Source organism: Castor canadensis, chromosome 6 (assembly GCF_047511655.1).
Source record: "Castor canadensis chromosome 6, mCasCan1.hap1v2, whole genome shotgun sequence".
NCBI classification, from domain to species: domain Eukaryota; kingdom Metazoa; phylum Chordata; class Mammalia; order Rodentia; family Castoridae; genus Castor; species Castor canadensis.
This window is the reverse complement of record NC_133391.1, coordinates 41451039-41472984: the sequence shown is the minus strand read 5'-3', so window position 1 is coordinate 41472984 and position 21946 is coordinate 41451039. Positions and strand designations below refer to the sequence as shown.

The 21946-nt window shown below is 45.8% G+C and overlaps 1 protein-coding gene and 1 long non-coding RNA gene across 9 annotated transcripts in view; one reads left to right on the top strand and one right to left on the bottom strand.

Annotated features, from left to right (window-relative positions):
- The window catches only part of LOC141424084 (uncharacterized), a 38908-nt gene extending 37348 nt beyond the window's left edge, over window positions 1-1560 (bottom strand). For both annotated transcript variants that reach the window (XR_012448919.1, XR_012448920.1), the window contains exon 1: window positions 1402-1560. This is a non-coding gene — a long non-coding RNA (uncharacterized lncRNA). The remainder of the gene's footprint in view (window positions 1-1401) is intronic.
- Window positions 929-21820, top strand: Rad52 (RAD52 homolog, DNA repair protein). Of its 7 annotated transcripts, none has more exons than XM_074076364.1 (12): window positions 929-949; window positions 10527-10628; window positions 11908-12009; window positions 12649-12742; window positions 12897-12964; window positions 14447-14565; window positions 15256-15331; window positions 19042-19238; window positions 19380-19516; window positions 20377-20460; window positions 20780-21001; window positions 21485-21820. In XM_074076364.1, the coding sequence occupies exons 1-12, from the start codon at window positions 947-949 to the stop codon at window positions 21544-21546; spliced, it is 1266 nt and encodes a 421-aa protein (XP_073932465.1). In that variant the 5' UTR covers window positions 929-946; the 3' UTR covers window positions 21547-21820. The 7 variants fall into 7 exon arrangements, with proteins under 7 accessions (XP_073932465.1, XP_073932464.1, XP_073932462.1 ...); XM_074076363.1 differs by lacking the exon at window positions 929-949 and adding an exon at window positions 1074-1229 and having other exon boundaries at window positions 20380-20460; XM_074076361.1 differs by lacking the exon at window positions 929-949 and adding an exon at window positions 1080-1229.
- The last annotated feature ends 126 nt before the right edge of the window (window positions 21821-21946 follow it).

The following is a 21946-nucleotide window of genomic DNA, read 5'->3' as shown; positions in this document are numbered from 1 at the left end:
CCAAAAATATCCTTTTTAGCACCCTTCTTCCCAACACATCATCCAGCTTTGGGTATTACATTTGCTAGTCATCTTTTTATTCTGGGACACTTTTTGTAATGACAATGACATTTTTGAAGAATGCAGTGTTGCCTACCCCTGCCACATGCATCTTTTTTTTTTTTTTAATTTTCCTTATTTTGTCTGTTTCCGTGTGATTATGCTGAAGCTATGCATTCTTTGTTGGAACATGTCAGTGAACTTGTGCCCTCTAGGTATCACATCTGGAGGTACAGTATCTAAGAGCTGCTTTTAACTAATTTTCCTTTTTTTTTTTCTTAGCACACACTAATATACTGAAGAGTAGAATGCAATATTTTGTTTTTTGAAACTATTATGTTTTATTAGAAAACACTATTTTCCTGATGTTTGCATTGTCTCTTGGTTTCTTTTCCTTTGTCTTTCTCTCTCTTTTTGGAGTTTCTGAGAAACATGGTCACAGTTGTCTCAAACAAAACCAACCTCTACCAACAACAAAAATTGTTCACCTTTCCCCCACATAGTGAACTTGGCCTGGTGGTGACCGCCTGTAATCTCAGATTCTAAGGAGGCAGATGGTGGAAGAATCTCAGGTTCAGACCAACCTGGGCTAATAGGCTCTTTTACATTGTAAGAACCTTTGTAGATGCCACAATTTACCCCAGCACAACAATAAAGAAAAAAAAAAAACAATTCCTTCTTGGTTGACTTGGAACGTCACGTTTATCAAATAATTCATTAGCTCTGACTGGAGGCTATTACGCAGCCTCTCAGAAGACACGTCGTGTAGGATGGACTCGAGTATCTCTGCCCAGACACACCGAGCTGGGTGGTTAAAATGTAACAAACTGAAAACAGGAGAGTGACTCCCCCCGCCCCCCCGCCCCCAATTCTTAGTACAGATGCCTCAGGACCAGGGCGTTACCTCATGGTAAGCGGAAAACCTCGTAAATCGGGACCTATTTCATTTGGGGTTGATGACTAAACCTTTCCAAGCCATGCTTCTGAGTTTCGCTGAGGACGTGCAATCGTCGTCATCAGTCCCAGGGGACACCGTGGAGCCCTCCGTCCCCCGCGGGGGCCAGTCCTTTACCCTCCGCCCCGCTGCAGACAACCCGCTCGCAGGAGGTCTGCCGCGCGCGTACTTCTTCCGCAGCATCCCAAGTGCGGCCCGCCCCCACCCGCATCCTTGGCGGCCGCTGGGAGTTAAGGTAGTGTGGGATAGCGGGGGATGAGCCGCCCAAGAGGCCGCAGCTCCGAGAAGAGCCATGCGGGGCTGGGGAAATCCAGGTGGCCGCAGGCCCAGAGAAAGCGGTAGAGAAATCCAGAGGCCTCACGGTTCTAAGAACCATCGGCGAGAGCCGCATAAAATGCACAACTCACAAGGGCGCTTCCAGCTTGCTTTCTGGCACCCGACAGATTGCTTTGCGGCTGTTCTCTTCTTCGGACTTGATTTACGACTTCGGTTCTCCTTCCGCCCAAGGGCGGGCTCTTGGGCTTTGACCTTCTTCCCAGGGTCCCTTGCACTTCCTTCCCAGTCTCCCCTGCGCCGCCCCTAGCTAAACTCCTTTCTGCTGGTTTATAACCTAGACAGAGCTCCCTGCGTGCACCGCGCGCTGCCGAAGGGCGTAAGTGGGGAGGGGACCGGCTTCGTTCGGGTGGTTCCGGCTGGGGGTTGTGGAACCTGGAATCTCTCAGGTCGGGATTCCCGTCCGTGGGCGGCGTTTGAGCACGCCCTGTGGGCTCAGCCTAGAGATGTTGCACGGATCGTTTGGCGCAGTAGGAAGGGCTCCCGGGTCTGGGCTTCCCCACAGTAGGGTCAGGGAGCGGGACCCCACTGCCCAGCCGAGACCCAAGACCCGCGTGGATCCTGCGGCAGCTCTGTAAATTCTGGTGGTCGACAGCAGTGTCTACAGCTGAGTGCAGTTGGAAGGAGTGGGTGAAGCTGGGAAGGAACGATTAGCTTAAAGAGAATTTGACGCTTGATTCAGTCGTGTTTTGAACCTTCCCACATCTTTAAAAATGAAGGCCTAATTGATAATAAGACCAAATTCATCCTTGTAAGGTGTACAGTTCAGTGGTTTTTAGCATATTCAAAAGGTTGAACATGTGCAGCACACCCCAACAAGCTCATGATCAGACACTGCATTTCTACCAAGTCCCCGTGCCACTCTCCATAGTTCATATGAGTGAAATCATATTTGTCCTTTTGTATCTGGTTGATTTTACTTAGGGTAATGTTTTCAGTGTTTATCATCCTTATTGAACCATGTATTAGAACTTTATTTTCTTTTTTTTAATGACTGAATAATAGTCCTTAGTATGGACATACCACATTTGGTTTCTCCATTAGTTGAGGAATATTGGTGGCTTCATAGAATTTTGTTGTTGAGACAGGATCTGGCTTGGTAGCCCAGGCTAGCCTTGAACTTGCTATGTGTACAATGCAGCCCAAGCATGTCCTGCTCACCATCCTGTCTCAACCTTCCCAGTGCCTGTTTGTGCCTTGGAGACCAAGGCACAAACATTTGAAAGCTAAGTTCTAAGTTTCCAAGTCCTCAGAAACCATCATTTAACTCGAATTGGGTCAGGCACTCCAGTAGCCATGGTCTGTGTCTTGTAGGTCAATTTGTCTTTAAAATGTCACATCTTCAGTTCTGCACCTATGAGTCCATGCATGGTAGTGCTAACAACAGAGATGTGTTTGTGGGCAGGTCTTCTCAGGGTGGCAGAGATGTATGTAATGTAGTATATATCAGCACCTGCTGGCTTGTCATATAAACTGGGTGTAGCCAGAGATGAGTGGTAACTCAGCTAGCTGTGGGAAAGAATAATACCAGTTGCCCTCATTATTCACAGATTCTGTATTCGCAAATTTCCCTACTCAGTGACATTTGTTTGTAACTCCCCAAACCAGTACTCCTGATACTTTTTCCAAGTGTGGAGAGTTGTTAATTTTTTGGGGGTGGGGGGCAATACTGGGTTTGAACTCAGGGCCTCACACTTGCTAGGCAGGTGCTCTACTACTTGAGCCACTCCACTAGCCCTGTTTTGTGTTGTTTTTTTTCCAAGATAGGGTCCAGGGAATGTTTGACAAGGCTAGCTTTGAACCTCTATCCTCCTGGTCTCTGCCTCCCGAGTAGCTAGGATTACAGGTGTGAGCCACTGGCTCCAGGCCAAGTTGTTAAAATTTTGAGTTGCGCTATTCACACATTCCCAGCTGAGGCCCTCCTCAGCCTTTACTTTTGGCAGTAATAATATTAGTGCTATAGTTATTGCATTTTTGCATCTTTTGTGGTTTTGCTGTTTAAAGTGGTCTCAAGTATAGTGCTGAAGTGCCGTCTAGGTGGCTAAGTGCAGGAAGGCTGTGATGAGCTTGTGTTGGGGGGTAAGTTTCTTTTAGGTAAGTTCTGTTCAGTCATGTGTTAGTGTAAAGAGTTCATTGTTAATGGCATCACTGATATATATGAAGCAAGATGCCTTTATCCAGAAGAACGCATAAAACTTTTTTGTTTTTGGCAATACTGGGGCTTTGTGCTTGCTAGTCAGGTGCTCTAAGGCTTGATCCATATTTCCAGCTCCCAAATTTTGTATTGACCTGTTGGCTAGCTCTGTAATTTTACCTGGAGCTGGTTTAGTATTCACTGATTCAGTGCTCATGGCGATCACTTAGAACCTAACTATGAATAATGAGAATGGATAGTATTGCTAATTTATTCAGGGGCAGAGAGTCTAGTGTGGATATTTTTTAATCTCAGCAACTTTTAACTTTTTTTTTTCACTCGAGACATTCATTTTTAATTCTGCACAGGTCATTTTGGACAGAGGCTAGAATGCTGTTCATACGATGTGCAAAGTGAGGGCCGTGCTAAGGGCCAGGGGCTCAGTGATTTGTGTATGGCTCTTCTTTTCTCAAGTACAGAGAGGCGTGATTATGGTGTGAGACGTGTGGGTAAAATGCTACGAGAACACAGGATTAATTCTGTTTAGAGTGTGGTAAGATGCTAAGGCTTCAAAAGAAATGACACTTTGAGAGTTCTTTCAATTAAAATTTTTTTCTCCTCTTGCCAGTTTTTTAAAGTATCATAAATATTATAGCACTACGTATCTAAATGAAAATCAAAGAAAGAAACTTGATACCCAGGCTTGCTCTTCAGCTGTTCTTGACCTTCACTGTCAGAATCTCTCCTACCACTGAGTCTTATCAATTGGACTTTGCCTAAGACAGACCCAGAATTCATCTTTTCTTTCCATTTCCATTGTCCTGGTTGAGCTTTGGTCATTTCCTCTCTGGGCTATTGTTAAAAGAGAGTCCTTTTGACTTTAAAAAAACTTTATTAGAAGTAGTAGCACAGGAGATTGAACCCAGGGCCTCATGATGCTAGGCAAGCACTCTACTACTTGAGCCACTCCCCTGTGGTAGAGTCCTGTGGTAGAGACTCCTAACGGATCTGTACCTTAGTTATTACCGTGAACAAAGGGCTTTCTGAGGCATAAGTATAAAATTTTCCATTGCTTGGGGTCACATGGTAGAACACCTGCCTAGCAAGCGTGAGGCCCTGAGTTCCAGCCCTAGTGCTTCCAAAAATTTTGTCCCCATTGTTTTTTCATGGCTGACAAGAGTTTCAAGCTCTCTAGGGTGACTTCTATCACCCTTCAAGGTCAGGTCCTCACCTGTCTTTAATGAAGATGAGAAGTAATACAGAAGAGGAAAATTTCCTCACATATCATGTTCCCCCTCCTTTCTCCTTCACAACTAGAAGTGCTTTTAGGAAATGGACAAGAATAAAACCATTTTTCGCCAGTCTTGTTTACCTTTTTGAGAGCTTGCTTGGAGGATCTAGCAGGGAGTGCAGCTACTCATATACTCTTGGTGAAGAACAGTCCTCTTCTATCAGGGATGGCCGACCAAGCCCACAGCTTTGGGAGGGACGCACATGGAGTGGTGAGGGAGGAAGGGAACACCCGACTAGCCAGCCTCATCAGCCGAATCTACCCCGGCGATCAGTGGGAGACAGATGTCACAGCCAGATTGCCCTCATATCCTTGTTTACCTTCTTAATACCTTGAATTCATTCATTTCTTGCTCATAGCCACTGTCCTATTCCAGGCTTTTTCCCTCTCCCTTCCCTACCAAGTCTTTTTTTGGTCATGTTTGGGAAGATGCATGTATAAGACTATCTTGATGAGGCACAGGCCTGGTGATACACAAAGATATCTTAGGACTGAAAGCAATAACCACTAAAAAGATCAAACTTCTAACCAGGCACCCTGGGGCATGCCTGTAATTCCAGCACTCAGGAGGCTGAGGCAGGAGGGTGGTAAGTTCCACACCAGTCTAGTTGAGACCCTGTCTCAGAAACCAAACAAAAAAAATGAAGAATTCTCATTACAGACAACGCTAGAACTCAAGACCCAGGAATACTCCTTGCTGCTTCCGCCTTGGGCCTGTGGATGTCTTTGCAGTTACCCTTCCTTTCCATGAAGGACGCTGCATGTTAGCAGCTGAGCAGTTTTATCTTTCTGTCTCCTGCCAACAATGTGTGAGTTCCAGTTGCTTCTCATCCTTGCCAACTTTTGGTAGTGTTAGTCCTTTTATTTTTAGTCTTTCTGATGGGTGTAGAGTGGTGTGTCATTATGGTTTTAATTTTAGTCCTGATTACTGACGATGTTGAGCACTCTTCCCAGGTGTGGTGACATTTGTATATCCTCCTTTGTAAAGTGCCTGCTCAAATACTTTGCTCACTTTAAATTATGTCGTCTGTTTTCTTAGTGAGTTGTCAGAGTTTTCGGAGTTTTTGATATATCCTTTTTCTGGCATCAGTCCTTTGGGTGTAGTTGCCTATCCATTTCCCTAGAGTTGCCTTTGATAAACAGAAGTTTTGTATTTAATGCAGTCAGCCTATCATTCCTTTCTTTTTAGTGCTGGGAATGGAACCCAGAGGCAAGTGCCTCTGCCATTGAGCTACATCCCTGCTTAGAGTTACTGCTTTTTGTGTCCTAAGAAATCTTGGCCACTTTCAGTTTGTGAAGATATTCTTTTATATTTTCTTCTAAGAGTTTTATGGTTTTGGCTTTTATGTTTAGGTCTGTGTCTAGCTTCAATTTTTGTGAGTAGCGTGAGATATAACTCAGAATTAATTTTTTACATACTGATATTTGGTTATTCCAGCATCATTCGTTGAAAATATTATTGTATTGCATTTCTTTGGTGGGACTGGGGTTTGAACTTTGGGCCTCCCACTTGCAAAGCAGGCGCTGTACTGCTTGAGCCACTCCTCTGCCTATGTATTGCATTTTTTGAAATTAAGATGGGTGATTTCTGGACTGCCTTCTGTTTCACTGGTTAATCCCTATGTCAGTGCCATACAATTTTAATTACTGAAGCTTTATTTATGTATTTGGTGGTACTGAGGTTTGAACTCAGGGCCTTACACTTGCTAGACTGGCGCTCTACCACTCTGCCAGCCCTGCTGTAGCTTCATTGTAAGTCTTCAAGTCATGGGTCCTCCAATTTTGTTGTTATTTCAAGATTGATCTGGATTTTTTTTTTCATTTATTTATATGTGCATACAATGTTTGGGTCATGTCTCCCTCCTTCCCCCCGCCCCCTCCCTCTCCCATGTTCTGGATATTTCTATTTGATTCTATTTCAGATCATCTGTACTTGCAGATAAATATTAGAATTGTCTTAGCAGTTTCTGTGAGAAAAAAGTTTAGTGGGATGATTTGGGTTACATCAAATTTGTAGATCAAGTTGGAAAAAAATAAGTCTTTAAACATATGAACGTAGTATATATGTCTCCTTTGATTGAGGCCTTTACTTTTGTTTAGTATTGTACTTTTCAGAGGTTTTATACATTGTTGTTGAATTTATTCCTAAGGGTTGGGGATGTAGCAGTGAGAGTCCTTGCCTGGCATGCTCATTCCCTAGCACTGCCCACCCCCCAAAAAAATCCCAAGTATATTTTCTAGCTATTGTAAAATGGAGCTGTCATTTGAGTCATTCATTATTTTGTGTATCATTTTTATCTGGGTGTGTTCAAGACTTTTTTCTGCCATTGTTTGCCTAGGGTGTGTCTTGGTCTCATTTTCTTTGTTGCAGAGCTTCTTCTGATTTATAACTCAAATTGAGTTGTGGTGCATGCCTAGATTCCTAGCCCTCAGGAGGCCGAGGCAGGAGGATCAAGAGTTCGAGGCCAGCCTAGACTACATAATGAGAACTAGTCTCAAAAAGCCAAAAGGAAGAAAAGCAAAAGACCTATAAATTAGCCAAGCCAGGTGCGGTGACACATATGTAATCCTAGCTACTCAGAAGGCAGAGATTGGGAGGATCCACATTGAAGGACACCTTAAGCAAAAAGTGTGAGAGACCCCATCTCAGCTATTAAAAGCTGGGTGTGTTGGTTGCATCTGGCTGGGCACCAGTGGCTCAGATCTGTAATCCTAGCTTGGGAGGCTGAGATTGGGAGGATTGTGGTTTGAGGCCAGCCTGGGCAAATAGTTCTTGAGACCCCAGAAATAACCAGAGTAAAATGGACTGGAGGTGTGGCTCAAGTGGTAGAGCACCTGCTTTACAAGCATGAAGCCCTGAGTTCAAACCCCAGTCCCACCCCTCCCAGTGCCCCCCAAAAGTTGGATCTGTTAAGATATTGTTTAGAAAAGTAGAATATTTTGAGCCAGGGTCTGTGCTACCATCTGGTGATGCCAAGAGGAGTCAGGAGGATCCCCACCTTCTAGGGCTCAGGCTGGAGAGGATGGGCTGTGGCCCAGGCAGTGTTCACCGAATGCTCAAAGGCATTTCCCAGCTCTGCTGCCGTCAAGCTGGGGCTGTGTGCGCAATGGGTTCTCTCCAAGGCGCTGTGAACAGTGATCCGTCCTCTGGGCGAGGGCGGCTCTGATCCGCTGTGATTCCTCCAGCTCCTTCTGCCCTGCAGCAATGGCCTTGGAGGCCATGCATGTTAGATCACAGCTAAAGATGGACAAGGCCATCAGACCTGGCATGACAGATACAACATTGTATTAGGACCCCCCTTTTTTATTGCGGTGAATTTACATAATACAAAGTTTGCCATTTTGACTTGTGTTTTGATGGTACTGTGGTTTGAACTCAGCCTTGTGATTGCCAGGCAAGTGCTCTACCACTTGAGCCTTGCCTCTAGCCCTTTTTATTTTTTAGATTGATTTCAAATAGGGTCTCATGCTTTGTGTCCAGGCTGTTCTCTGACTGCAGTCATCCTACCTGCATAGCTGAGATTACAGAGTGTGCCACTATGTCCAACTTGTTTGTTGAGATGGGGGTCTTCCTAACTTTTTGCCCAGGCTGGCCTTGAACCACAATCCTTCCAATCTCTGTCTTCTGAGTAGTTGGAATTACAGGTGCAAGCCACCCTCTCCAGCTTTACCATTTTTTAGTTTACAGCTCAGTGGCATTAAATTCATAAAATAGGTCTCTTTGTCTGTGACAGATAACCAACGGGTGCTCATTTGAGACATTCTGAATATCCTGTTTGCCTTTTAATGTATAATAGCTATTATATCATTTTGATATACCAAACTTAGAAGAATTTATTAGTATTTCATTTACAGATGAAGACACTGGGCCACAGAGAGGTCAAGTAATTGCCCAGTTTAAGTAATTTGCCTGGTAGAGTTGAATACTGAACCACTTCTGACTTTAGAGTTGAAAGCATGCTGTATAGCAGGGCTTGGCACAGTGTGGCCCATGGGCAAACCTACCATCTGTTTTTGTAAATAAAGTTTTATTGGGATGCAGCCATGCCCACTCATTTACGAAGTGTCTGGCTGCTTTCAAGCTAAAGTAACAGTTGAGTAATTGAAGAGAGACTGCATTGCCTGAAAAACCTGAAATATTTACCATTTAACCCATGACAGAAAAAGTTTGCTGACCTCTACTTTATAAAATAATTTATTTTATTTATTTGTTTTTGTGGTACTGGGATTTGAACTCAGGGCCTCTCGCTTGCTAGACAGGCTCTCTACCACTTGAGCCACTCCGCCAGCCCTTTTTAGTTATTTCTGAGATAGGCTCTCACAGAACTATTTGCCCTGGCTGGCTTCAAACTGTGATCCTCCTGATCTCTGCCTCCCGAGTAGCTAGGATTACAGGCGTGAGCCACCAGTGACCAGCTATACTGGGGTTTGAAGCTGCGGTCGGTGTTCCACCAGCACCTTTCTGTTTTTTGTTTTTTTTTTTCTTTTCTTTTCTTTTTCTTGCTATATAGCCTAGGCTGCCCTCACACTTACTATATAGCAGCTGGGTTTGAATTCTTGATCCTGCTGCCTCTGACTCCCAAGTGCTGGGATTACAAGTGTGTATACCAGGTTTAATGCTATTTCTTTTCTTCCTGAATTTTAGGGGTGTTCTGTATTGCCTTTCTTTGCTCTTTAATTTTTTCTTTTCTTCCTTTTTGAAATGGCGGTCTCGCTATGTTGCCCAGGCTGGTCTCTTAACTTCTAGCCTCAAGCTGTCCTCCTGCCTCAGTTTCCCAAATAGCTAGGGCCGTAGGTGTGCACACCATGCCTGGCTTGTTTCTTTTCTATCAGTCTTCTTCCTGCAGCTAGAGGAAGCAGTTGGAAAACAGTTCAGTTATTGTGGCATGTATTTCCTTTTTGACCCCAAAGAGACCAGAGTCATATTGTCCATATCCCAGGTAGTTGTAAATTCCTTCTCCTTCTCCTTTCCCACCTCCTTCTATTAAAACACAGTCACTTAACCCCCCAGCTTTAAGTATGATTGACAAATGAAAATTATATATAAAGTATATGATATGATTTTTTTTGGCAATACTGGGATTTGTACTCACGGCCTCATGCTTGTAAGGTAGGTGCTCTATCACTTGAACCACTCTGCCAGCCCCCTTGTTTTGTTTTTCTGAGAGGGGTCTTGCTTCATTGCCAGGCTGGCTTCCTGGGCTCACATGATCCTCCTGCCCAGCCTCCTGAGTGGCTGGGGCCGTTGGCATTTGTTACCACTGCGCTATGGTATGCTCACTGATATACACGTACATCGTGAAGTGATTACCACAATCAGATCCATCACCAAATACAGTCACCCTTCCATGTAGTAAATGGACTGCTTGCTTTCCCTCAGCATTTGTTTAACACTGATTTTTTTCAGTCACAAACGTAATGCATTCTCCTTGTAAAAGACACCTTAGTAACACCACCGCAATAGCAAAGTGCTCACCGAATGGTGGAGCAGCCCCATGGACTTTCTTTTTTTTACTCTTTTTTTTTTTTAATTCATATGTGCATACAATGTTTGGGTCATTCCCCCACCTCCCCACCCCATGGAGTTTCTGGTGGCTCTGCAGACCATGGCTAAGCAGTGAAGAACTCTGTCCTTTTGGATCAGAGGCCTCTGCTCCAGAAAGTATCTGCTAGCTGCTGCCTGGGGCTGTTTTGTCTGATGTGTTGTAGAGGCTCTCACCTCTTACCTTCGGCATTCTTTTACGTCTTCTTTTCCTCTCCTTTTATTTTCATAGAGGCCAAGCAGGATCAACATGTCTGCAGTGGAGGAAGCAATTCGTGGAGGGTGTGACAGTCATCCTTCTGCTGGTGGCAAGTCTGTGTTATGCTTTGGACAGGTAACTGGTGGTAGAAGGCCGTCACACGTGTGCCTTCATAAATCCACCGTTTCAGGGTCCTTGATTACCTGAGTACGTTTTGGAACGTTTGCATCTAAAGATGAAGAGTACAGGGAATTACGCTTATATGTAAACCTGTTTCTTTGTATGATAGAAAGTTCAAAGCGAAACACTGTGTGTGGAGTCTCCTGATTTCCCCATCGCTGCTGTATGTGTGTCCTCTTTCCGGGAGACATTCAGAATTACTGGACTACAGTCTTTGTAAATACTCTGTGCATAGAAAGAAGATTCTTGCTTTGTCCACCCAAACTATTTTTTTTTTTTGATCATAGAGTTGTTACAGAGTATTTCATTTACATAGGGCAAGGGCACAAAACTGAAACAGAACTAGTGTGTTTGTGTGTGCGTAGAAGGAGAAATTGTTGAATCGGAGAAGGTGTAAAACCCTAGAAAGGACAAACAGGCAAGGCTTCCATCCCATTCTCCCTCTCCTGCTCCCTTGCCTATGTAACATTACATTCAGACTCTGAGGCAGGAAGTTCATGTTCCTAATTTAGCTTGAGAGGGCTGGGGATGCAGCTCACCAGCAGAGCGCTTCCCTGCCATTCACGAGGCTCTGGGTTCTTCCCCAGCAACACAAAACAAAAAGCCTGACTTAGCTGGAGAAAGCTGGATACGGATGGCGCCCCTGCTAATTTGGTGGTCCTCCAAGTGTGGGTTCCTAAGCACAGAGCCCACAGGTCACTAGCTGCTGCCTGCCTTTGTATACTCGCTCATTCTGTCACAAGTGAGTGGTGTTTCCAGAGCTGCCCGTCACGTGTATGATGGTGTCACTGCTCGGATGGCTAAGCGCAATGTATTTTAAAAGCTTCTCATTGTCACTTTTTTTTTTTTTTTTTCTTTCATGATTTTCTCTATACTTTTTATTTTTTATTTATTTATTTATTTTCATTTTTCTTTTATTATTCATATGTGCATACAAGGCTTTGTTCATTTCTCCCCCCTGCCCCTCATTGTCACTTCTTAATGTTGGTGGATGCAACCTGCGTAAACAAAAGCTCTGTTGTCCTCAATACTTGTTAAGCATTTTTGATTAGTACGTAAAATACACACCTGTATGAGGTAGCACGCTGGGACCCAGCCTTGTGCATGCTAGGCCAGTACTCTGTTCCTGCTCACTATTTAAGAGTGGTGAGAAGCACTGAGACCAAACAGTTGCTGGCTCACTGATGTAAGGAATGGTGGCAACATCAATTTGTTTTTCCCTTCTGGATTGTAGAGCCAATACACAGCAGAAGAGTACCAGGCCATCCAGTGTGCTCTGAGGCAGAGGCTGGGCCCGGAATACATAAGTAGCCGCATGGCTGGAGGAGGCCAGAAGGTAGGAGAGTGACCCCGTCTGAGATTGGGCACTGTCTGGAGACTCCTCAGAATGTCTTGGCAGCTTCCTGTCGGGTCCACTGTTACTGGGTATTGTGTCTGGGGAGGTGGACTCCAGTCTTCATTGTCATCTGAGGTGGCCCAGACATTGTCCCGAGATTTGTGTAACTGCCGTGTTAGGATTTGACGCCGACCTTCAAAAATGTTTGCGTTGCCCTTTGTTTCCCTTGGGTTTTTTGGTGCTGGGGATGGAGCCCGTGGTCTCTGCATGGTAAGCATTTGCTCTACCACTGAGCTCCTTGTCCACTCTCCAGTTTTAAACACGTGTGGATGTTTTGGTCTTCCTTAAAATATGTCCACCTGAGATCTGAAACTGTGGGTCTCGACAACTATTAAGTGAGTGGATGTGTTCCCCTGTGAGGCTTGTCTCTCCCCCCGCCAGACAGATCATTAATTCCAGCTGATTTTGTCTACATCTTTGAAATACATTCATTGAGAATTTCCCTGGACTGTTTTGCCAAAAAAAAAGAAAAAGAAAAAACCCACCACATAAGGAATAAATTAAGTGAATTTTTATTCACATTTAAATATGCCAAGGAAAATTTAACTTTGCTTATTCTTAAAATTTTTTGTTTTCTAGGTGTGTTACATTGAGGGTCACAGGGTGATTAGCCTGGCCAATGAGATGTTTGGGTACAACGGCTGGGCCCACTCCATCACACAGCAGAATGTGGGTGAGTGCCTCTTGGCGCTGCCGACCACTCTGCTGCTGTTACTTGGGCACCTTTCACCTCTGGGCGTGGACGTAAGATGGGCAGATGTGGCTGACAGCAGGAGTGAGGGCACACAGGGCTAACATGCTCTTCACTGTTCTCTTTCCCGTGCTAGATTTTGTTGACCTCAACAACGGCAAGTTCTACGTGGGAGTCTGTGCGTTTGTGAGGGTGCAGTTGAAGGTGAGGGTGATGGAGTCCCCTGCTGGCTGGGAGGACAGGCGGGGTTCAGAGAGTGGGGGGGCGCGGAGAAGTCTGTGGACCATGGCACAGCCACGCAGGAGAGAAGGCCGAGCCTTGAATCTCAGCCAGGGTCTAAAGATGATGGTGTCCCTTTGTACATTTTAAGTTGATATATTTTCACCATATCTAAAGAGTTGCAAAGAGTGTATTTTTGGCATATTGTAAAATTTGACACTTTAAAATAAATCTGGTGCACTCTATAGTGGTCTAAGCTCTGTAGGGTACAGTGACACCATCGATTTGAAAACACATGTGGACAAGCTGTGCTTTAAAATTGCATTTTTTAAAATTCATACCTGTGTAGGGATACAGGCTTGTGCCGCCATGCCTGGCTAAGATTTTAGTCGTCAGAACATTTTGCATTGTTCCTTCTTTATGAGAACTTGTATTTCCCCACTGGATTTTATTCTAATATATATTTATGGTTGAAAATTTTGCTGATAAACTTATGCAACTCCATCTATATGTGTCTGAGCACACGAGTGCACATGGATTCTAGCGACCTTTAGGCTTTAAATATTAGAGATTTCTTCTGGATTGAATTGTCATTACAATTATTATTAGTGCAATTGTGTTTATACTGAAGAGACATAAATACATGAAAATGTTAATAAAATAAAATTTCAGGGAGAATGCATATCTCTTTTTTTTTGGTGGTGCTGGGGATTAAACCCAGGGCCTCATGTATGCCAGGCAAGTGCTCTACCCCTGCGTCCCCGAGTCACTATATCCATAGTTGAATACTTCCTTTTTCTTTTCGCGGTTCTGGGGATTGAACCAAGGGCCTTACCTATGGTAAGCACTCCTACCACTGGGCTCTCCCTGGCTCTTGACTATTACTTCTTTTTTCTTTTGCTGTACTGAGGGGTTTGAACTCAGGGCCTCACTGTTGTGAGACAGGCGCTCTGCCACTTGAGCCATACCCTAAGCCCTTTTTGCTTTAGTTATTTTTCAAATATGGTCTTGCCTGGGCCGGTCTGGACCACGGTCCATCTCTTTATGCTTCCTGCATAGCTGGGATGACAGATGCACCCCATCATGCCCAGCTGTCTTGGTTGAGATGGGGTTCTTGAGAACTTTTTGCCTGGGTTGGTCTTGAATGGAGATCCTCCCGGATAGCTAGGATTACAGGCATGAGCTACCGTGCCTGGCACTGTCTGTTCTCTATGTAACGGCATTGGAAAGGGATGTTTTGATATTTTGGCCACAGGCCCATTTCCATGCAGACCTGGTCTAGAAAGCTGTTCTGGAAACGGATGTCTCACAACTCTTCACTAAGAGAAGTGGCCCCTTCACTAAGGCCCGTGGGTCCATGTGCCTAGTTTGAACACTGCTGCTCGGGAGGGAGAGCTAGGCAGCCAGGACAGGACCATAGCTCTGCGTGTTGGAGCTCTCATTCCGTTCTCCCCTGCCCCTGCCCAGGACGGCTCCTACCATGAAGATGTAGGCTATGGTGTCAGTGAGGGCCTCAAGTCAAAGGCCTTGTCCTTGGAGAAGGCCAGGAAGGAGGCAGTGACAGATGGGCTGAAGCGAGCCCTCAGGTAAGCAGAGGGCCAGCCTCCTTGTACCTCATTTCAGAGCTGGTTTATCCAGAGGATCTAGTGGCGGGTCAAAAATCTAAGTAACACGAAAGGCAAGCAAGCCACTCCTACCCTGTCCTGGTCCCAGTGTGATGCTGGCGTCTTCCATCTGAGGACTAACGGCAGAAAACTGTATGCGCTGTTTTGTGTTCCCTTTCCCTATCCCAAGACCTTTCCATGTGAGCACTGTGCTAGCTTTCAGTTACTACAGTAATGGAGAACAAAGGTTTACTTTGGCTGTCAGTTTTAGAGGTTTGAGTCCAGGATCACTTGGTCCTGTGGCGAGGGAGCACATCACGGGATGACGTGAAAGAGGAAGAGAACAGTGCCCCACAAGTCCCCATGAGGGCATGCCTCGTCACTTAGAGCTTCCCACTCCCGGTACCACCATTGTAGGGTCCAAACCTTAACACAGGGGCTTTGTGAATGGCTTTGTGGTCACTTGGGGCTCACGTTCTCCTCGGGAGACTTGAGCTGTGGTCACTGCTCTGTCCTCTGAGCCTAGTGCAGGCAGGGCTGTGGCAAATGCTCAGTTATAATTTATGAAATGCATGGTTGCAGCCCTTGAGATGGCACTAGTACAGAATTGTAACTCTGTCCTCTGGGGTTCGAGTGTTACAATTCTCAACCTTTTTTTCTTCTTCTTCTTAGGAGTTTTGGGAATGCACTTGGAAATTGCATTCTGGACAAAGACTATCTGAGGTCACTAAATAAGTTTCCACGCCAGGTGGGTGAATGGGACGGGACATGGGGTAACACAGCGCGTTCTCTTATGTCATGAGTATTTGGGGGATGGAGGGAGAAGTGAGGACTCAGCTAGTTACAGGGGCTGGATGTTTACTTCAGATTTTCAGGGAACCCTGACAGCAAGCCCGGAGCCTTCTGTAGCCGCTCACTTCCCAGACACGCTTGGGGCCCTCAGAAGGCAGTTCAGCTTCCTTTCTTTCTCTTAGCTGCAGTGTCTGAGGTACAGACCTCCATTGGTTCTTGTTATCAGTACCAAGTGACCTGAGCGTCTGCAGTTGAGGCACCCTGAGTGCATGTGACCGGGATGAGTTGGCTTCTAGAGCTCCTCCTGCCTACAGGAGTTGCTTCTTTCTTGTGGCCTCTTCGAGAGCCACGATGCTGTCACCAGGGCAACACTTCAGCGGAGCTGGGTGTCAAAATTCCGTATCTATTTGCAAGATTAGTTTTAAACATTACTGGGCTCATTTTACTAATATTTTGTTAGGTGTTTTTGTATCTGGATGAAGGATATTAGCCTATTGTTTATCTTTTTTTTTAATTGTGGTTAAAAACAAAAACCACATAAACTTTGGATCTTAACATTTTTAGTATATAGTTGGGTAAAGTTGTCTGCATCATAGTGAAACTGATCCCACGGCTTTCTTATCTTGAAAAACAAACTTGCCATGAAACAACCCTTCCTGCCTCCCGAGTCCCTGGGAACCTGTGAGTTTGGCTGCTCTAGGTACAAAATGTGAACAGAATCATGCAGCTTTTGTCTTTTGGTGGCTGGCTTTTCTCATTTAGCATTAACTCATCCGTGTGGTAATGAGTGCCAGAATTTTCTTTCTTTTTAAGGCTAATATTCTTCCCCCGCCCCCCCCCACAACCCGGTGGGACCGGGGTTTAAACTCACGGTGTTGTGCTTGCTAGGTAGGAGAGCTACCACTTGAGCTATGCCCCAGTTCTTTTTGCCATGGTTACTTTTGAGATAGGGTCTCCTTTTTTGCCCGGGCTAGACTGCAGTACTATTTTATGTTTCCTGCCATAGTGGGGATGACAGGTGTATACCACCAGCTTTTCCTGTTGAGAAGGGGTTCTTAGGAGCTTTTTTGTCTGGGTTGGCCTGGAACCACAATCCTCCCAATCTCAGCTTCCCTAGTGGCTAGGATTACAGGCATGAGCCAGTGGTGGCTGGTTTTTGTTTTGGTAGTATTACTGGGATTTAACTCAGTGCCATGTGCATGAGGCAAGTGCTCTACCACTTGAACCACGCCCCTAGTCCTTTTGGCTTTAGTTTACTTTTCAGATAGCATCTGTTGCTTTTGCCCAGGGCCGGCCTTAGAATGTGACCCTCCCACCTCCACCTGAGTAGCTGGGACTATACCAGCGGATAACACACCTCTGCCTTCCTTTCCTCTTCCTCGTACTGAGGATTGAACCCAGGGCCTTGTGCATACCAGGCAAACGCTAAACCACTGAACTACATACCCAGCCCCATTATTTGTAAAGATAAGCTCTCTGCTCCTTTCCTTTCTCCTTGCAGAACTCCCAGAATACATTATCAGTTTGCTTAATAGTATTTCGTAAGTTTCTAGGCTTCTTCACTTTTCTTCATTCTTTTTTCTTCTGTGCCTTGATGTTTCTTTCTTCTAGCTGGTTGAGTCTGCTGTTGAGCCCCTGTAGTGATTTTCTTCAGTTCAGTTAGTGTGTTTTTCACATTGAGAATTTGTTTCATTTTATAGTTTCTCTGTTAGTCCTCTTGGTTTGTTCATGCATTTGATTTCCAACAGATAATGTCTGTGTACTTTTTTGGCTGATCAGGCACCTATAAGATAGTTATTTTAGACTGTTAGGTAGCTCATAGGTCTGAGATGTGGTTCTTTAGTTTTTAAAATTTTTGAAGTTTTGTTTTTTTGATCGGGCAATTTTTTTTTCTTTTTCTTTTGTTTGGTGGGGCTGTGGTTTGAACTCATGGCTTCATACTTGCAAAGCAGGCACACTACTACTTGAGCCACACTGCCAGTCCGTTTTGCTCTGGTTATTTTTGGAGATGGAGGTTTTACAAACTTTTTGCCTAGGCTGGACTTGAACCATGATCCTCCTGGTCTCAGCCTCCCAAGTAGTTAGGATTACAGGCGTGAGCCACAGGTGCCCAGATGCCCTGGATTTTGTATTGTAATCCGAGCCATATGCAAAACCAACTACCGCTGCAGCCTTGGTGGCTCTGGGGTTTTGAGCAAGGCCTTGTGCTTGCGAGGCGCTCTTCCACTGAAGGCACATGCTCATCCCTTTTTGCTGTATTTTTTTGTTTTAATAGAGCCTCACATTTCTGCCTGGCTGGTCAGGACTGTGACCCTATTTATGCTTTCCTTCTTGCTGGGATGACATGCATGCATCACCATGCCCTGCTTTTATTGGCTGAGATGGACTCTGGAGAGAATTTTTGGTGCAGGCTAGCCTTGAACTGCAGTCCTTCTGATCTCTGCCTCTAGAGTAGCTGGAATTATAGATGTGAGCCACCACACCCAGAAGGAAAACCACTTTTTTTTTTTTTTTTTGTGGCACCAGGGATTAAACCAGGCCCTTGCACATACTAGGCAAGTGCTCTGCTGCTGAAGTCTATGTACTCCCAACCCCCTAAGGAAAATCATCTTTGACAGTAGCCTTTGATTCTTCCTGGAATCATGCAGTCTGGCTTTGATTCAGCATGCTTGTGAGATTTGCAGTGCAGGCCACACCTGTATTGTTCTATAATTTTGTATTGCAAGAGTATGTAATCATTTTTTTCCATTATGTCTTTGAGGTATATCTACATTTTTTTTTTTTTGGTAGCTTTGACTGTTTTGAATAGAGCTGCTGTTTACCTCTTGTACATGTCTGTTGGAACCCTGCACACTCATTTTTCTTAGGACGTACTGGGTCAGAAGCAAGATCTGTGCTTAGTCTTAGTGATTCTCAATCTCGTGGGGATGGCACCGTCCATACGCCCCCACGTCGCTGTATGAGTTGTGATTACTGCAAGCCCTCTGCAGTACTTGCTGTTGCCAGTCCTTCCATTTTTTTTTCAAAGCTTGTTTCTTTTTATCCTATTCAAGTATATGTTGATGGAGAGAAGAAATCCAAACTGTAACTTTCATTTTTAGGATATTGTTATCAAAATAGTCACTCCAATCTCCCACATTCAGACAGTAATTCATCAGCATTAATTTTATGAATCTAGAGATAAGTTCCATAACACTCACAAGCAGGAAGTGAAGCTTTTGCCACACACATGTAACAGTCATTGCTCCCATTTTTGGTGAGACGCAGGGATGGCCACCCACCGGGAGGTTCTCTGTAGCTTTGCCTGACAGCTTAAGTCATTGCTTTCTGGAATTTCCTCTGCCTGTTATTTGAAGTATACTTAGCCAGACATATGGTGCATACATCTGTAGTCCCGGCTACTTGGGAGGCTGAGGCAGGAGGATTGTTTGAGCCCAGGAATTGGAGATCAGCCTGGGTAACACAGTGAGATCTGGTTTCAGAACAAAGAAACAAAGTGACTTGGAAGTTGTGGCTCCTCCCCAGCTTGTCACATCCAGGAGCAGAGGTGGATTTGGACTGCCAAGTACCTTGTCCAGGAGGCTGAGTCTGCCAGGCAGGGGAGAGGGCGGAGGGCTTTGGAATAGCAGCTGGAGAAGGCTTCTCTCCACGGTCTTCCCTTGTCAGTTGCCTCTTGAAGTGGATTTAACTAAAGCAAAGAGACAAGATTTTGAACCATCCGTGGAACAGGCAAGATACAACAGCTGCCGCCTGAATGCAGCTCTGGGACCCTCAAAACCACAGGAGATGACCTTCCCTTGCAAAGCAAGCCACACAGATGACCCCCACATCTTGCTACAAGGGGACAGAGACAACGGCTGCCGGTATGGCCTGGGCCCCTCCCTTTCCTCTCCTGTCCTGCCTCACGTGGCTCATCTCTGCCTGGGGATGCAGAAGGTTGCTTTGTGTGCTTCCTCGGCTGTATCTGGCGTGGTTAGCAGGCTAACTTTTCACCCTGCGACCAGCAGCCCAGCCGCCACCACGGAACATGACGCCGCTCACCAGAGGAAGCTCCGGCAGAAGCAGCTGCAGCAGCAGTTCCGCCAGCAGATGGAGAGACGGACGCACGTGCAGACGCCTGCTGCAGCCGATGACAGCAAGTGTGAGGGCTCAGGAGGGACGTGCCCTCTAGAGGGGACACCAAAGGGGACTGGGTGGCTTACTCCAGGCCAGAACTCACTAGGGCTTCAACTCATTTCCCCAGTCCACGAAATTAGGTGGTGAAATAGGCCAGACACCTTCCCAGTTTTGAAGCTGAGGATCTTTTTTAGGGAGTAAATGGGCCTGAATATAATGTGGAACTTGAAATTCGAGGGTAACAAACTTTGTTTTTCTCTTACACACTTTGGCTTCTCTGCCTCCTTTCTGAGATAGCACAGTGGGTCCAAACACGGCAGGAGGTTCTTTACCCACACTTGGGATGCGGCAGATGTTTGGGGAGGAGTGAGGCTGCCTGCCCAGAGGAGAAACAGAGCAGGGGTGTGTCCCACACCAGTGCAGCTTCTGCTCAGGTTTTTGTTTGCTTCACTACTGTCCCCATCAACACTGACAGAGTGAAATTAATGTGAAAAGAGAAAAGAAACCAGAGCGACTCACTATCCTGTGCACATCCTGATTAGTGTTTGTCACAGACCTGTGGCTTCTGACCTCCTGCCCTGGGGAGGGGAGGTGGCCACGGGGCTTCACACCCTTACCGATCCCAGAACCATGCTTGAAGCCACTGGGCAAAATGGCTTCTGATAATCCTTCTACTTTTGCTATTAAAGAGGAAACCAGCTCGCCTCCCCCGCCTTGGCGAGAGGAAGGCAGGCAGGCTGGAGACCTGGGGTTGGGACTGGGACTCGCAATCTTGGCTCCTTCCCTGGTAGAGCCCGGCCTCCCTGGGGAGCTTTGCACTGGAGGTGACTTCTTTATCTGCCGGTTCTGAGTCATGATTTGTTCTTTCTCACTCGTGTGTCACAGCAGCACTTCCGGACCCTCCTCTGACACACAGCACCTCCACAACCGCTGTCTCAGAGCCCCCCAGGGAGAAGGCTGTCCTGCCAGGTAAATGACTTCATGTAAATACCTTGGAAATGCTTGTGCTCTGTATGCGTGGCAGTCACAGAACCCATTTTAAAAGAGGCATAAAAAATCCCCATCGGCTTCCTAGCCCCGTGAAGTTTTAAAAAAAAATGAGGCTCCCAGTTGACCGATGGGGGCTCTGATAACACACATTCTCATTAACCAAAGGGAAGTGTCGGTATACTTTTAGGGGTAGAAGGAAATTGCAGTCTATCCCAGGGCACTTGAAAAATGGAGGTGCTTCTGGCCGCTTTCTGGTGATACTGCTGATGCTGTCTGTGCCTTTCTGTGATGTCTGTAGGGAACTTTGAAGACAACCTTGAAATGTGGGATCTGACTCCGGATTTAGAGGACATTGTCAAGCCCTTGGCTGTACCAGAACCTCCCCAGACCTCTGCCACCACAGCCAAGAACCAGATGGTGGCCCAAGACGGGCTCCCACACAGCCTTTGCCACCAGAAGCCACAAGAAAAACCTGAACCTTGGCATCTCCAAACCTACAGTACTAACCAGCCCCTAACAGGTAGCAGAGAGCTGTATAGAACAAAAATTAAAGGGAGATCCCAGGTTTCATTCTGTGAACTTTAAAGGAAGGATGGCATTTCATTTTAGGAAGTTGGATAGAATCATTCCTACATAGCAGTGCACCCGAGTAGGAGACAATGGGGTGGATGCCAGGCGGTCCTGAGGGCTCCTGACCTTTAGCCCTAGATAGCAGTGTGCTTAGCTCTTCCCACTAGGAGGAAGGGCTGGAGGCATGGGCCAGGTGGTTGAGCAGCTGCCTGGCAAGGGCAGGCCCTGAGTTCAAACCCCACAACTTCAAAAACAAAAAGATCCACAAACTTTCCTAATAGTAGGTCCGTCACGAGTGTGAGGCCACTTGGCATAGGGTTACCAAGGGAGCTGCCCCCTGAACAGTAATTTTCATTTTTAGGCTCTTGGTCTGAATTAGGGTTGACTAGGACAAGTCATGACTGTTGTGTCTAAGCCATTTTGTACTCTGCAGGACACTGTGCCTCTCACAGTAAGAATCAAGATATGAAGAAACGGAAGTGGGATCCGTCCTGAGGCTCAGGACAGAGGACTGTCACAGAGACTTTGGAAAAGTGCCTTTTGGTCATGGAATTGTTTATAATTCCTGGGGAATGAACTTTATTTCCAAGGCTTTGCCTCGATTCACCCCGAATCTCATCAGAAGACTTGACTGTTGGAGCCCACTGCAGAGGATGCCATGCACTTTGTGGGGTGGAGGTGGGGCAGATGAAATACCTTTGTCTTTTGAGGTGTTTTTACTATCTACTCATCAGCTATTGCGCTTATTAATAAAGAGACATTTTAGGAACTGGCAGTGGCTGCCCACCGTCAAGCACCGTCAGTCCTGTCTGCAGTGAATAGTTAGGTCATCTCTGAAGTCTTGCATGTAAGCGCTGTGGATCCGAGAATGAGGTTATGACGGTGCTTCTCCCGG